The sequence below is a fragment of the Oncorhynchus masou genome, unplaced genomic scaffold (genome assembly GCF_036934945.1).
Source record: "Oncorhynchus masou masou isolate Uvic2021 unplaced genomic scaffold, UVic_Omas_1.1 unplaced_scaffold_4442, whole genome shotgun sequence".
Taxonomy (NCBI): domain Eukaryota; kingdom Metazoa; phylum Chordata; class Actinopteri; order Salmoniformes; family Salmonidae; genus Oncorhynchus; species Oncorhynchus masou.
This window is the reverse complement of record NW_027010835.1, coordinates 16,430-28,182: the sequence shown is the minus strand read 5'-3', so window position 1 is coordinate 28,182 and position 11,753 is coordinate 16,430. Positions and strand designations below refer to the sequence as shown.

General features: G+C 45.8%; 1 protein-coding gene and 1 long non-coding RNA gene across 2 annotated transcripts; both read right to left on the bottom strand.

Moving 5' to 3' along the window:
- Positions 1-896: 896 nt before the first annotated feature.
- On the bottom strand, positions 897-2,032 carry LOC135535102 (deleted in malignant brain tumors 1 protein-like). The gene is made up of 3 exons (XM_064961825.1): positions 2,017-2,032; positions 1,683-1,961; positions 897-1,225 (listed from the first exon to the last, which is right to left on the bottom strand). The coding sequence occupies exons 1-3, from the start codon at positions 2,030-2,032 to the stop codon at positions 897-899; spliced, it is 624 nt and encodes a 207-aa protein (XP_064817897.1).
- Positions 2,033-3,771: 1,739 nt separating this feature from the next.
- Positions 3,772-5,223, bottom strand: LOC135535104 (uncharacterized). Its single transcript, XR_010454812.1, has 3 exons — positions 5,002-5,223; positions 4,459-4,770; positions 3,772-4,030 (listed from the first exon to the last, which is right to left on the bottom strand). It is a non-coding gene; the product is annotated as an uncharacterized LOC135535104 (long non-coding RNA).
- Positions 5,224-11,753: the final 6,530 nt, after the last annotated feature.

Genomic DNA, 11,753 nt, shown 5'->3' with positions numbered 1-11,753 from the left:
ATGTTACCCAAAACCCCATGTTACCTAGAACCCCATGTTACCAAAACCCCATGTTACCCAAAACCCCATGTTACCCAAACCCCATGTTACCCAAAACCCCATGTTACCCAAAACCCCATGTTACCCAAACCCCATGTTACCCAGAACCCCATGTTACCTAGAACCCCATGTTACCCAAAACCCCATGTTACCCAAATCCCATGTTACCCAAATCCCATGTTACCAAAACCCCATGTTTCTCTGGTTGTAAAAACAAACTAAATGAATAATGGTGGTTGCAGTCACTCCTTTTAGATTTCTTACAAGGTTCTAGAAAAATAAACTTATTCTCAAATTGTTATTAAAATTAGAAATACTTAAGGTTTGTCACCACATTTTAAACACCAGTCCACTGCTGACCATCGATTTAAAACACAAAACTGACCTAAGATCAGCATGTAGGGTCAGCTTCATTCTACTCCTACTCCGTCCCCTGGGCTGCTCTCTCCTCTCCCGGTCCAGCTTCAGCTCTGGAGCCCAGAGAGACCATCTCCATGGCATTGACATAAAGATCCATGCTGCTCACCCTGTTCACTCTCTTCTGCCTCCTGGTGGGCTAGGGAGACACAGCACCAACAGTCAGACATTTACTCACTCGTATCTCCATTCCCTCTCCCCCTCACCCTCTCCCTCTAGTTTAAATGACTTGTAACGTCTGAGTAAATGTCTTTACCTTGTAGTACAGGTAGGAGGTGGTGATTGTTGTCAGTAGGATCAGCAGCACTACAACGTGTCTGATGATGAAGGCTGGCAGAGGAGAGGCTGCAAACAGAAACACCTTTGATGAGGGGACTGATCATCATCACATAGATCTGTGGGAAATCTGTCAATGACAAAGTTATAAGTCTGGTTCATGTTCAGTTACCTGTGATGGTGAGGGAGAGGAGCTCGCTCTCAGAGGAGAAGTTATGAGAGAAAACATAATTGTCATAAACACATCTGTAGTTCCCTTGGTGGGAGTCATCTGCAGCAGGGAAGAGGAAGGCAGCAGAGTGATTGACAGCTGGCTGGGTCTGGGTTCTGTTGGAGCCGGTGAACGTGAGGAGGAAGGAGCCTCCTGGGTACTGTGGCTGAGTGGAGCAGGTGATGGTGAAGTTGTAGCCCCTGAACATCTCAGGCCCCTGGTGGCCCCTGAAGACCCCTCCCATTGGGTCAGTCAGGAAGATATCAGGCTGGACCAGGAGATCTGTAACAATAAAAGAGAACAAGAAAAACCTCTTCAACTAGTTTCCTATAGACATGACAATAACATCAGCATGTAACAGTGCCAGCCACCCTCCCTCACAGGGCAACATGAGTAGTGGGCCTACAGTCACTGAGACAACATATGTTGATATCAGGCTGAAGCAGGACATCTGGAACAAGAGGAGAGAAAAAGAAAATGTAGCTCCTCAACTACTTTCCTCATTTAGATGTGACAATAACATGACATGTTACAGTGGTAGTGAGTAGAGACGTTCACTGAGATGACACTCAAATACAAAAGCATTCTGGGATATTTAAGTTGTATTTGATTCCAACTTGACTGAGTGATCTATTTTGCAGAGCAGATTTACAAGCTAAACAGTCATCATGAGAGGTGCAGAGGAAGTTGTATGAATGAAGGAAATCAGTTGAATGTAATTATAATATATTGTTATTACCTGAGCAGATCACTGTGAGTCCAGGAAGTAGATCATACATTCTATAACAATCCCTCAGTGAAGGCTCAGATCCAGAACATATAATGTTTTTCCCTCTAGTGGTGTTTCCAGTTAGTACTGAAACAGTGGAGCCACAACCCAGCTGTCTACACACTACTGCAGCTACATCCCTCTGGTCCCAGTCATCAGCTCCCACAATCCTCCACTCTCCCTGGTCGTACCACTCCACTCCACCAGCACAGCGACTGCCTCCTCCCACCAGCCTCACATCATCAGGCTCTGAGAAAAGAAAAGAGAGAGACAGTAATCTTAATATTTTCTCACAAAAACACACCTATATTGTCTCTCATATTCTTCACTCCAGGTGAGAAACAATGTTGATTGAGTGACAAACTGTTTCTTACCTGAGCAGGTGAGTCCAACAGCATTACCAGGTAGGCAGGTGTTGTTCTCTCTGTCTGAGGTGTCACAGTCCAGGAGAAGGGACTCTTTGCCTTTACACTGGAACTCTTTATCCCAGGTCTGACCCTCACCTTCTCCATAGAGCCCCCCTTGTAGAGCTGCAGGAGCCCCACAGCCAAACTCCCTACAGACTACCTCTGCATCCTGCTGGTCAAAGTCAGCTTCACACACTGAGGCCCAGGACTGATTGGACTTCACCTCCACTCTCCCAGAGCAGAGACCAGCTCCATCCACAAGCCGCACAGACTCTGGAGAAAAAGAGTTGGTTGAACATTCAATCAGTTCTGTTGATGACACTGTCAAGGACGAAACACAAATATGTTGGATAAAAGATTGTAGTTTGTTATGTTTGATGCTGTAAGAGGTAGAAATGGGTTCTTAGTCACTCAGGATCGGGTTGGGAATAATGCAGGCAGGAGACAGGAATAAGTTCACTTCACTGTTCACACACAGCTTAACTACAAGGTCTGATTCATTATGTCAAGGTCAGGATTGGCTGGGCCAATAGTGGAAAAGGTTACTGGTTATAATGACATCACTGGTGATAACTCAGTGATAAAAATATATTCTCTCTCTCATCTCTCTGTCTTCTTCTCCTCCTCCCTCATTCTCCTTGTTACAGTCGTAGTGAGTAGAGACGTTCACTTAGATAACACTCAAATGCAAATGCATTCTGGGATATTTAAGTTGCATTTCATTTCTACTTGACTGAGAGATCTATTTAGTAAAGCAGATTGACAAGTTAAACAGTCATCATGAGAGGTGCAGAGGAAGTTGTATGAATGAAGGAAATCAGTTGAATACAATTATAATATGTTGATATTTCCTGAGCAGATCACTGTGAGTCCAGGAAGGAGATATAATACATGGACTAAAGTATGTGGAACTCAGCAGTGAGTTTAACAACAGAGGATTATTTTTACGCTCTACGTGGTTCAGCCCTTGACTGTCTGTTCTGTGAGCTTGTGTTGTCTACCACTTCACTGTTGAGCCATTGTTGCTCCTAGATGTGCCACGTTGAAATTCGCCGAGACCTTCAGAAAGGACATTTTACTGGCGATGTTTGTCTATGGAGATTGCATGGCTGTGTGCTCAATTTTATACACCTGTCAGCAACAGGTGGGCTGAAATAGCCGAATCCACGAATGTCCACATTCTTTTGGCCACATAGTGTATCTTGTTATTACCTGAGCAGATCACTGTGAGTCCAGGAGAGAGATTATAACTTCTGGAACACTCCCTCAGTGAAGACTCAGACCCATAACAGGAAAGTCTAAACGCTCTTGTGGTGTCTACAAGTAGTACTGAAACAGTGGAGCCACAACCCAGCTGTCTACACACTACTGCAGCTACATCCCAGTCCTCAGCTCCCACAGTCCTCCACTCTCCCTGGTCGTACCACTCCACTCCACCAGCACAGCGACTGCCTCCTCCCACCAGCCTCACATCATCAGGCTCTGAGAAAAGAAAAGAGAGACAGTAATCTTACTATTTTCTCACAAATACACACCTATATTGTCTCTCATATTCTTCACTCCAGGTGAGAAACAATGTTGACTGAGTGACAAACTGTTTCTTACCTGAGCAGGTGAGTCCAACAGCATTACCAGGTAGGCAGGTGTTGTGTTTTCTGTCTGAGGTGTCACAGTCCAAGAGAAGGGACTCTTTGCCTTTACACTGGAACTCTTTATCCCAGGTCTGACCCTCACCTTCTCCATAGAGCCCCCCCTGTAGAGCTGCAGGAGCCCCACAGCCAAGATCCCTACAGACTACCTCTGCATCCTGCCGGTCAAAGTCAGCTTCACACACTGAGGCCCAGGACTGATTGGACTTCACCTCCACTCTCCCAGAGCAGAGACCAGCTCCATCCACAAGCCGCACAGACTCTGGAGAAAAAGAGTTGGTTGAACATTCAATCAGTTTTGTTGATGACACTGTCAAGGACTAAACACAAATATGTTAGATAAAAGATTGTAGTTTGCTATGTTTGATACTGTAAGAGGTAGAAATGGGTTCTTAGTCACTCAGGATCGGGTTGGGAATAATGTAGGCAGGAGACAGGAATAAGTTCACTTCACTTTATAGAAAATAAACAGCTGGACATCCATCAGGCAGCTTCACTTAAGTATCATCTGAACTACAATGATCTGCCCATGAACATCTCCCATAAACCAATATGACAAACACAAATATAATGTTTAAATACATCTGATATCTCTCCCTCTATTTAAATGAATTAAAAACACATAAAGATGATACATGGTAATATTGTATAATGTACAAAATTAATCTCTCAATATGACCAGTCTCTTACCTGAACAGGTCACATGATGATAAGTTCTACCATTACAGCCACCAGGTCCTCCTCTTACAATGTCACACTGTCTAACAGAAGACTCATTTCCATAGCAACCACCTAGTATGACTCTTCGTTTTCCATCTTCAAGCAGAGGCATTCCAGATTCAGCTACAGGATTCCCACAGTCCAGCTCTCTACACACAACCTTGACCTCTATCATCATTCTCCACCACCCAGAACATAGACCCAACCACTCTCCTTCATTGAAGACTTCCACTGTCCCAGAACAGGAAGTGGTCCCATTCACCAGTCTGACTGAGAGTTCAGCTGTAAACAGCAGAGAGGAAAACACAGTGGTGAGGACAGATGATGACAGTGATTCTGTTATTCTAACAGCAGTAATGCTTTGTGGTTGACAAGTATTAGTAGTTCCATTAAACACTACTTGTTATTGGGTTGTAGAATGGTTTGTATGGACACATGAATTTCTCCATGTGGGATAATAAAGTTGACTAATATTGAACTGCTATAATCACTGTAGATTTATACTCTACCTACCTGGTGGACTGACGCTTTGAGCCTGGAGATCTGAGGAGAAAGAGAGAGACAGAGGAGAAAGAGAGAGAGAGACAGAGAGGAGTCAGAGGAAGAGAGAGACAGAGGAGAAAGGGAGGAGTCAGAGGAAGAGAGAGACAGAGGTTAAATGAACATCAACATGACCTTTCATGATGTGATGGGGAAGACAGGCTTATCGTTGGTATGGTGCAACAACACCCATGTGTACATACACCATATATACAAAAGTATGTGGACACCCCTTCAAATGAGTGGATTCTATTTCAGCCACACCCCTTCCCCATCCCTTCCACACAGTAATACAGGCAAACATTGGCTGTAGAATGGCCTTACTGAAAAGCTCAGTGACTTTCAACATGGCACCATCATAGGATGCCACCTTTCCAACAAGTCAGTTTGGCCCCGGTCAACTGTAAGTGCTGTTATTGTGAAGTGGAAACGTCTAGGAGCAACAGCTGCTCAACTGTGAATTGGTAGAGCGTACAAATCATCTGTCCTCGGTTGCAACACTAACTGCAGAGTTCCAAACTACCTCGAGAAGCAACGTCAGCAGAATAACTGTTCGTTGGGAGCTTCAGGATGAATTTTCCATGACGGAGCAGCAACACACAAGCCTAAGATCACCATGGTCAATGCCAAGCGTTGGCTGGAGTGGTGTAAAACTCAGATAACATGAGAACACTACCTGCCCTAATGCATAGTGCCAACTGTAAAGTTTGGTTGAGGAGGAATAATGGTCTGGGGATGTTTTCATTGTTCGGGTTCGGCCCCTTAGTTCCAGTGAAGGGAAATCTAATCGCATTCTAGACAATTCTGTGCTTCCAACTTTGTGGCAACAGTTTGGGGAAGCCCCTTTCCTGTTTCAGCATGACAATGCCCCTGTACACAAAGCAAGGTCCATACAGAAATAGTTTGTTGAGATCGATGTGGAAGAACTTTACTGGCCTGCACAGAGCCCTGACCTAAACCCCATCCAATACTTTTCTTATGATTTGAAATGCAGACTGCAATCCAGGCCAAATCGCCCAACATCTGTACCTAAGCTCATTAATGCTCTTATGGCTGAATGGAAGCAAGTCCTTGCAGCAAAGTTCCAACATCAATGCCTATGGAATATACAGTGTCTATGGGGTCATATTGCACTTCCTAAGGCTTCCACTAGATGTCAACAGTCTTTAGAACCTTGTTTGAGGTTTCTACTGTGAAGGAGGGGGGTGAGAGCTGTTTGAGTAAGGGCTCTGCCAGAGTGGCATGAGCTGATCACACTCGCTCACGTGATAGCGACCTGCGTTCCATTGCAATTCTAAAGACAAAGGAATTCTCCGGTTGGAACATTATTGAAGATTTATGTTAAAAACATCCTAAAGATTGATTCTATACATCGTTTGACATGTTTCTACGAACTGTAATATAACTGTTTGTCTGAACCTTCGCCTGGACTTATGAGTTTGGATTTGTTTACCAAACAAGCTACCAAAAGGTGGTATTTGGACATAAATGATGGACTTTATCGAAACGAAACAAACATTTATTGTGGAACTGGGATTCCTGGGAGTGCATTCTGATGACGATCATCAAAGGTAAGTGAATATTTATAATGCTATTTCTGACTTCTGTTGACACCACAACTCCGCAAGTTCATTAGAACGTGCATTGAAGATGTCGTTCCCATAGCAACGATTAAAACATTCCCTAACCAGAAACCGTGGATTGATGGCAGCATTCGCGTGAAACTGAAAGCGCAAACCACTGCTTTTAATCAGGGCAAGGTGACTGGTAACATGACCGAATACAAACAGTGCAGCAACTCCCTCCGCAAGGCTATCAAACAAGCTAAGCGTCAGTATAGAGACAAAGTAGAATCTCAATTCAACGGCACAGTCACAAGAGGTATGTGGCAGGGTCTACAGTCAATCACAGACTACAAGAAGAAAACCCGCCCAGTCACGGACCAGGATGTCTTGCTCCCAGGCAGACTAAATCACTTTTTGCCCGCTTTGAGGACAATACAGTGCCACTGACACGGCCTGCAACGAAAACATGCGGACTCTCCTTCACTGCAGCCGAGGTGAGTAAAACATTTAAACGTGTTAACCCTCGCAAGGCTGCAGGCCCAGACGGCATCCCCAGCCGCGCCCTCAGAGCATGCGCAGACCAGCTGGCTGGTGTGTTTACGGACATATTCAATCAATCCCTATACCAGTATGCTGTTCCCACATGCTTCAAGTGGGCCACCATTGTTCCTGTTCCCAAGACAGCTAAGGTAACTGAGCTAAACGACTACCGCCCCGTAGCACTCACTTCCGTCATCATGAAGTGCTTTGAGAGACTAGTCAAGGACCATAACACCTCCACCCTACCTGACACCCTAGACCCACTCCAATTTGCTTACCGCCCAAATAGGTCCACAGACGATGCAATCTCAACCACACTGCACACTGCCCTAACCCATCTGGACAAGAGGAATACCTATGTGAGAATGCTGTTCATCGACTACAGCTCGGCATTTAACACCATAGTACCCTCCAAGCTCGTCATCAAGCTCGAGACCCTGGGTCTCGACCCCGCCTTGTGCAACTGGGTACTGGACTTCCTGACGGGCCGCCCCAGGTGGTGAGGGTAGGCAACAACATCACCACCCCGCTGATCCTCAACACTGGGGCCCCACAAGGGTGCGTTCTGAGCCCTCTCCTGTACTCCCTGTTCACCCACGACTGCGTGGCCACGCACGCCTCCAACTGAATCATCAACTGGCCCATCTACTGTTGCTAGCCCCAATTCTGACTTGTGCTCTTATATCTGCTTCACTGATTTCTGCTCTCGTAAAAGCCTGGGATTTCTGCACGTTAACACTAATAAGAAGCTTATTACCTAAAATGGATCAATTGAAAGTGTGGGTTCATAGCTCCAATCCAGATGTGTTGGTAACCAATAGAGAATCAGAGTCCCAAGTGTGGGAACAAAAGTAGTTATGTACTAGACTGGTGGGGATCAGGGAGAGAGTTGAGTTATGTACTAGAATGGTGGGGATCAGGGAGAGAGTTGAGTTATGTACTAGACTGGTGGGGGTCGGGGAGAGAGTTGAGTTATGTACTAGACTGGTGGGGTCGGGTAGAGAGTTGAGTTATGTACTAGACTGGTGGGGGTCGGGGGTCAGGTAGAGAGTTGAGTTATGTACTAGACTAGTGGGGGTCGGGGTCGGGTAGAGAGTTGAGTTATGTACTAGACTAGTGGGGGTCGGGGGTCAGGTAGAGAGTTGAGTTATGTACTAGACTGGTGGGGGTCGGGGGTCAGGTAGAGAGTTGAGTTATGTACTAGACTAGTGGGGGTCGGGGGTCAGGTAGAGAGTTGAGTTATGTACTAGACTGGTGGGGGTCAGGGGTCAGGGAGAGAGGACTGAAGAGTGGAAAATGCTTCTAGGCTACATGACTTTAATCTCATTAGTTCTTGACTTCAATGATGTGAGATAAACTTCTCAGCAACTTATCTTTGATCAGTGGTTGAACCAAGCTACCAACAGCATGAGATTAACTCTAATTTAAAAAAAAAAATGTCGTCATTTTTTAAATCATTAATTTCAGAGGTCAGGGGTCAAGCTGAGCCGGACCAAGAGTGGAAAAGGTTGCTGGTTATGATGACATCACTGGTGAGAAGTCAGTAAAGACAAGATATTCAGTTGGCTGCATGTTAGTCTGTCAGCCCGATCTCTGTTGACATCTCACTTTCTCTCCACGCCTTCTCTCTCTCTCTCTCTCTCTCTCTCTCTCTCTCTCTCTCTCTTCCTGACAGATAGCATCAGTCCTGTTGCCTTGGTAACAGACTTCTATCATCTACACCCCCCTTCTCCTACTCTAACATCAGACCAATATAATATATAATATGTCAAGTATAAGTAGTTCCATAAAACACTACTTGTTATTGGGTTTTAGAATGGTTTGTATGGACACATGACTTTCTTCATGTGGTATAATAAAGTTGACTGATATTGAACTGCTATAATCACTGTAGATTTATACTCTACCTACCTGGTGGACTGATGCTTTGAACCTGGAGATCTGAGGAGAAAGAGAGAGACAGAGGAGAAAGAGAGAAACAAAGGAGAAAGGGAGGTATCAGAGGAAGAGAGAGACAGAGGTTAAATGAACGTCAACAGGACATTTCATGATGTGATGGGGAAGACAGGCTTATCATTGGTATGGTGCAACACCTATGTGTAAACACATTCCCCCTCTCTCTTCTACCCTTCCCTCCCTCCTACCCTCCTCTCCCCTACCCACCTTTCTCCTTCTCAAATCTCTCTCCACTACCCTCCTCTCTTCACTCTCCCCTTCCCTCCTCTCTCCTCTACCTTCCTCTCTGTCCCCAACCCTCTATCCCCAACCCTCCAATCTCCTCTCTCCTCTACAATTCTCTCTCCTGACCTCCTCGCCCCTACCCTCCTTTCTCCTTCACAAATCGCTCTCTTCCCTACCCTTCACTATCCTCTTCCATCCTCTCTCCTCCACCCTCCTCTCTCCTCCACCCTTCTCTCTCCTCTACCCTCCTCTCTCCTCCACCCTCCTCTCTCCTCCACCCTTCTCTCTCCTCTACCCTCCTCCACCCTTCTCTCTCCTCTACCCTCCTCCACCCTTCTCTCTCCTCTACCCTCCACCCTCCTCTACCCTCCTCTCTCCTCCACCCTTCTCTCTCATCTACCCTCCACCCACCCCTACCCTCCTCTCTCCTCCAACCTTCTCTCTCCTCCACCCCTTCTCCTCTACCCTCTACCCACCTCTCTCTCCTCTACCCTCCACTCTCCCCTACTCTCCTCACTCTCCTCCCCTTCTCTCACCCCTACTGTCTGTGCCCTATATTCCTCTCTCCTCTACCTCTTTTTCTAAAACTCTTCTACTCTCTCCCCGACCCTCCTCTCTCCTCCACATATATCTCACGCTTACCCTCATCTCTCATCTACCCTCCTATTTCCAATACTCTTCTCTCTCCCCTACCAACTTCTCTCCTATAGCCTTCTCTCTCCCTACCCTCCTCTCTCCTCTACCCTCCTCTCTCCTCAAACATTTTCTCTCTCTCCTATCTTGCTCTATGCACTCCACTCCCAACTCCCCTCCCATTCTCTCTCCCCTCCCCTCCCCCGCTCACCTCCCATTCTCTCTCCCCTACCCTCCTCTCTCCCTACCCTCCTCTCTCTCTCCTCCTCCTCAAATCTCTCTCCCCACCCCTCCTCTCTATTCCATCATTCTCTCTCACTACCTGACATATAGTGTTGGACCTGTTGATCTTGACTCAGCTCATAGACCTCTATCATCTACACCCCTCCCTTCTCCTACTCTAACATAACACCAATATAATATATAATACATAATATATACTCTCATTCATTTACATAGAGACAGATACAATCAATAATTAACACACTGAATATACAACAGTCAGATGCAGGACACCATCACAACTTAACTGACATTAGTGCCTGTCCCCAGATGGACAGTTAGCCTACAGTAAAGTACATTTACAGGTGATCACATCATTGTCCTGCTTTGAGACACATGTTTACTGTCTGCTTCCAGTTGCATGTTATTTTACTAACCCTGCATATGGTAAGATATCTTACAATATCAAATCATATCTCAAAAACTGTCACAAGTGTATAGCAGTATAAGAGCGTCTTACCTGTGCTCCACAACAGGGTCATCAGTACCACTGCAGGTATCATGTCTGTCTCTAACTGGGGCTCCACTGACATACACAAGTCACTGTCATGTAGAGAAGACTGAAGACTGGAACGTGCTGCTCGGCTATATGACTTCTATGTCATTCGTTCGTTGGGTCTTTGATGTGAGATAAACTTCTTAGCAACTTATCTTGGATCAGTGGTTGAACACACTACAGCAAACTGATATGTTAAAAAAACTCCACAGGAAACTGCTGACAGAGCAGCAACATTTCACATAGTGTGTCCTATAATATCACCTCTAACCTTCTTCTGATTGAGTTCACCTCTTATAGAATATTGACTTAACATTCCAGCACCTAAATAGAAACAGTACCAGCACCCAAAATGAGTACTGATGAGGTCTCATGTTAGTGCAGGAGAAGAGGGGATGTGGTGTAGAAGCTAGAGGTCTGTTAACCAAGTCAACTCAACAGGCCTGATGCTATATATGTCAGGGTCAGGCTGGGCTGGGCCAAGAGAGGAACAGGTTACTGGTTATGATGGCATCACTGGTGAGAAGACAGTGATAAACATTTATTCTCTCTCCCCCCCCCCTCCTCTCTCTCTCTCCCCCTCCTCCCTCTACCCTACTTCCCTTCCCCTCCTCTCTCTCTCTCCCCCTCCTCCCTCTCTACCCTACTTCCCTTCCCCGTTTGGATCTCGTTAGTGAGTGTTGCAACCAAGTACAGACAATTTTTACACGTTACACTCTTCAGCACTCGACGGTCCTGTTCTGTGAACTTGTGTGGCCCACTACTTCTTGGCTGAGCCGTTGTTGGTCCCAGATGTTTTCACTTCACAATAACAGCACTTACAGTCGACAAGGCAGCTCCAGCAGGGCAGGAATTTGACAAACTGACTTGTTGGAAAGGTGCCATCTTATGACGGTGCCACATTGAAAGTTACTGAAAGGTCTTCAGTAAGGCCATTCTACTGGCAATGTTTGTCTATGGAGATTGCATGGCTGTGTGCTTAATTTTAAACACCTGTCAGCAACTGGTGTGGCTGAAATGGCCCAATC

Bases quoted from the DNA above. Each gene is read 5' to 3' on its own strand.
- LOC135535102 (XM_064961825.1), bottom strand. The intron at 1,226-1,682 runs GTAATAACAATA...TTATTGTTACAG, and splicing joins ACTCACAGTGATCTGCTCAG to ATCTCCTGGTCCAGCCTGAT.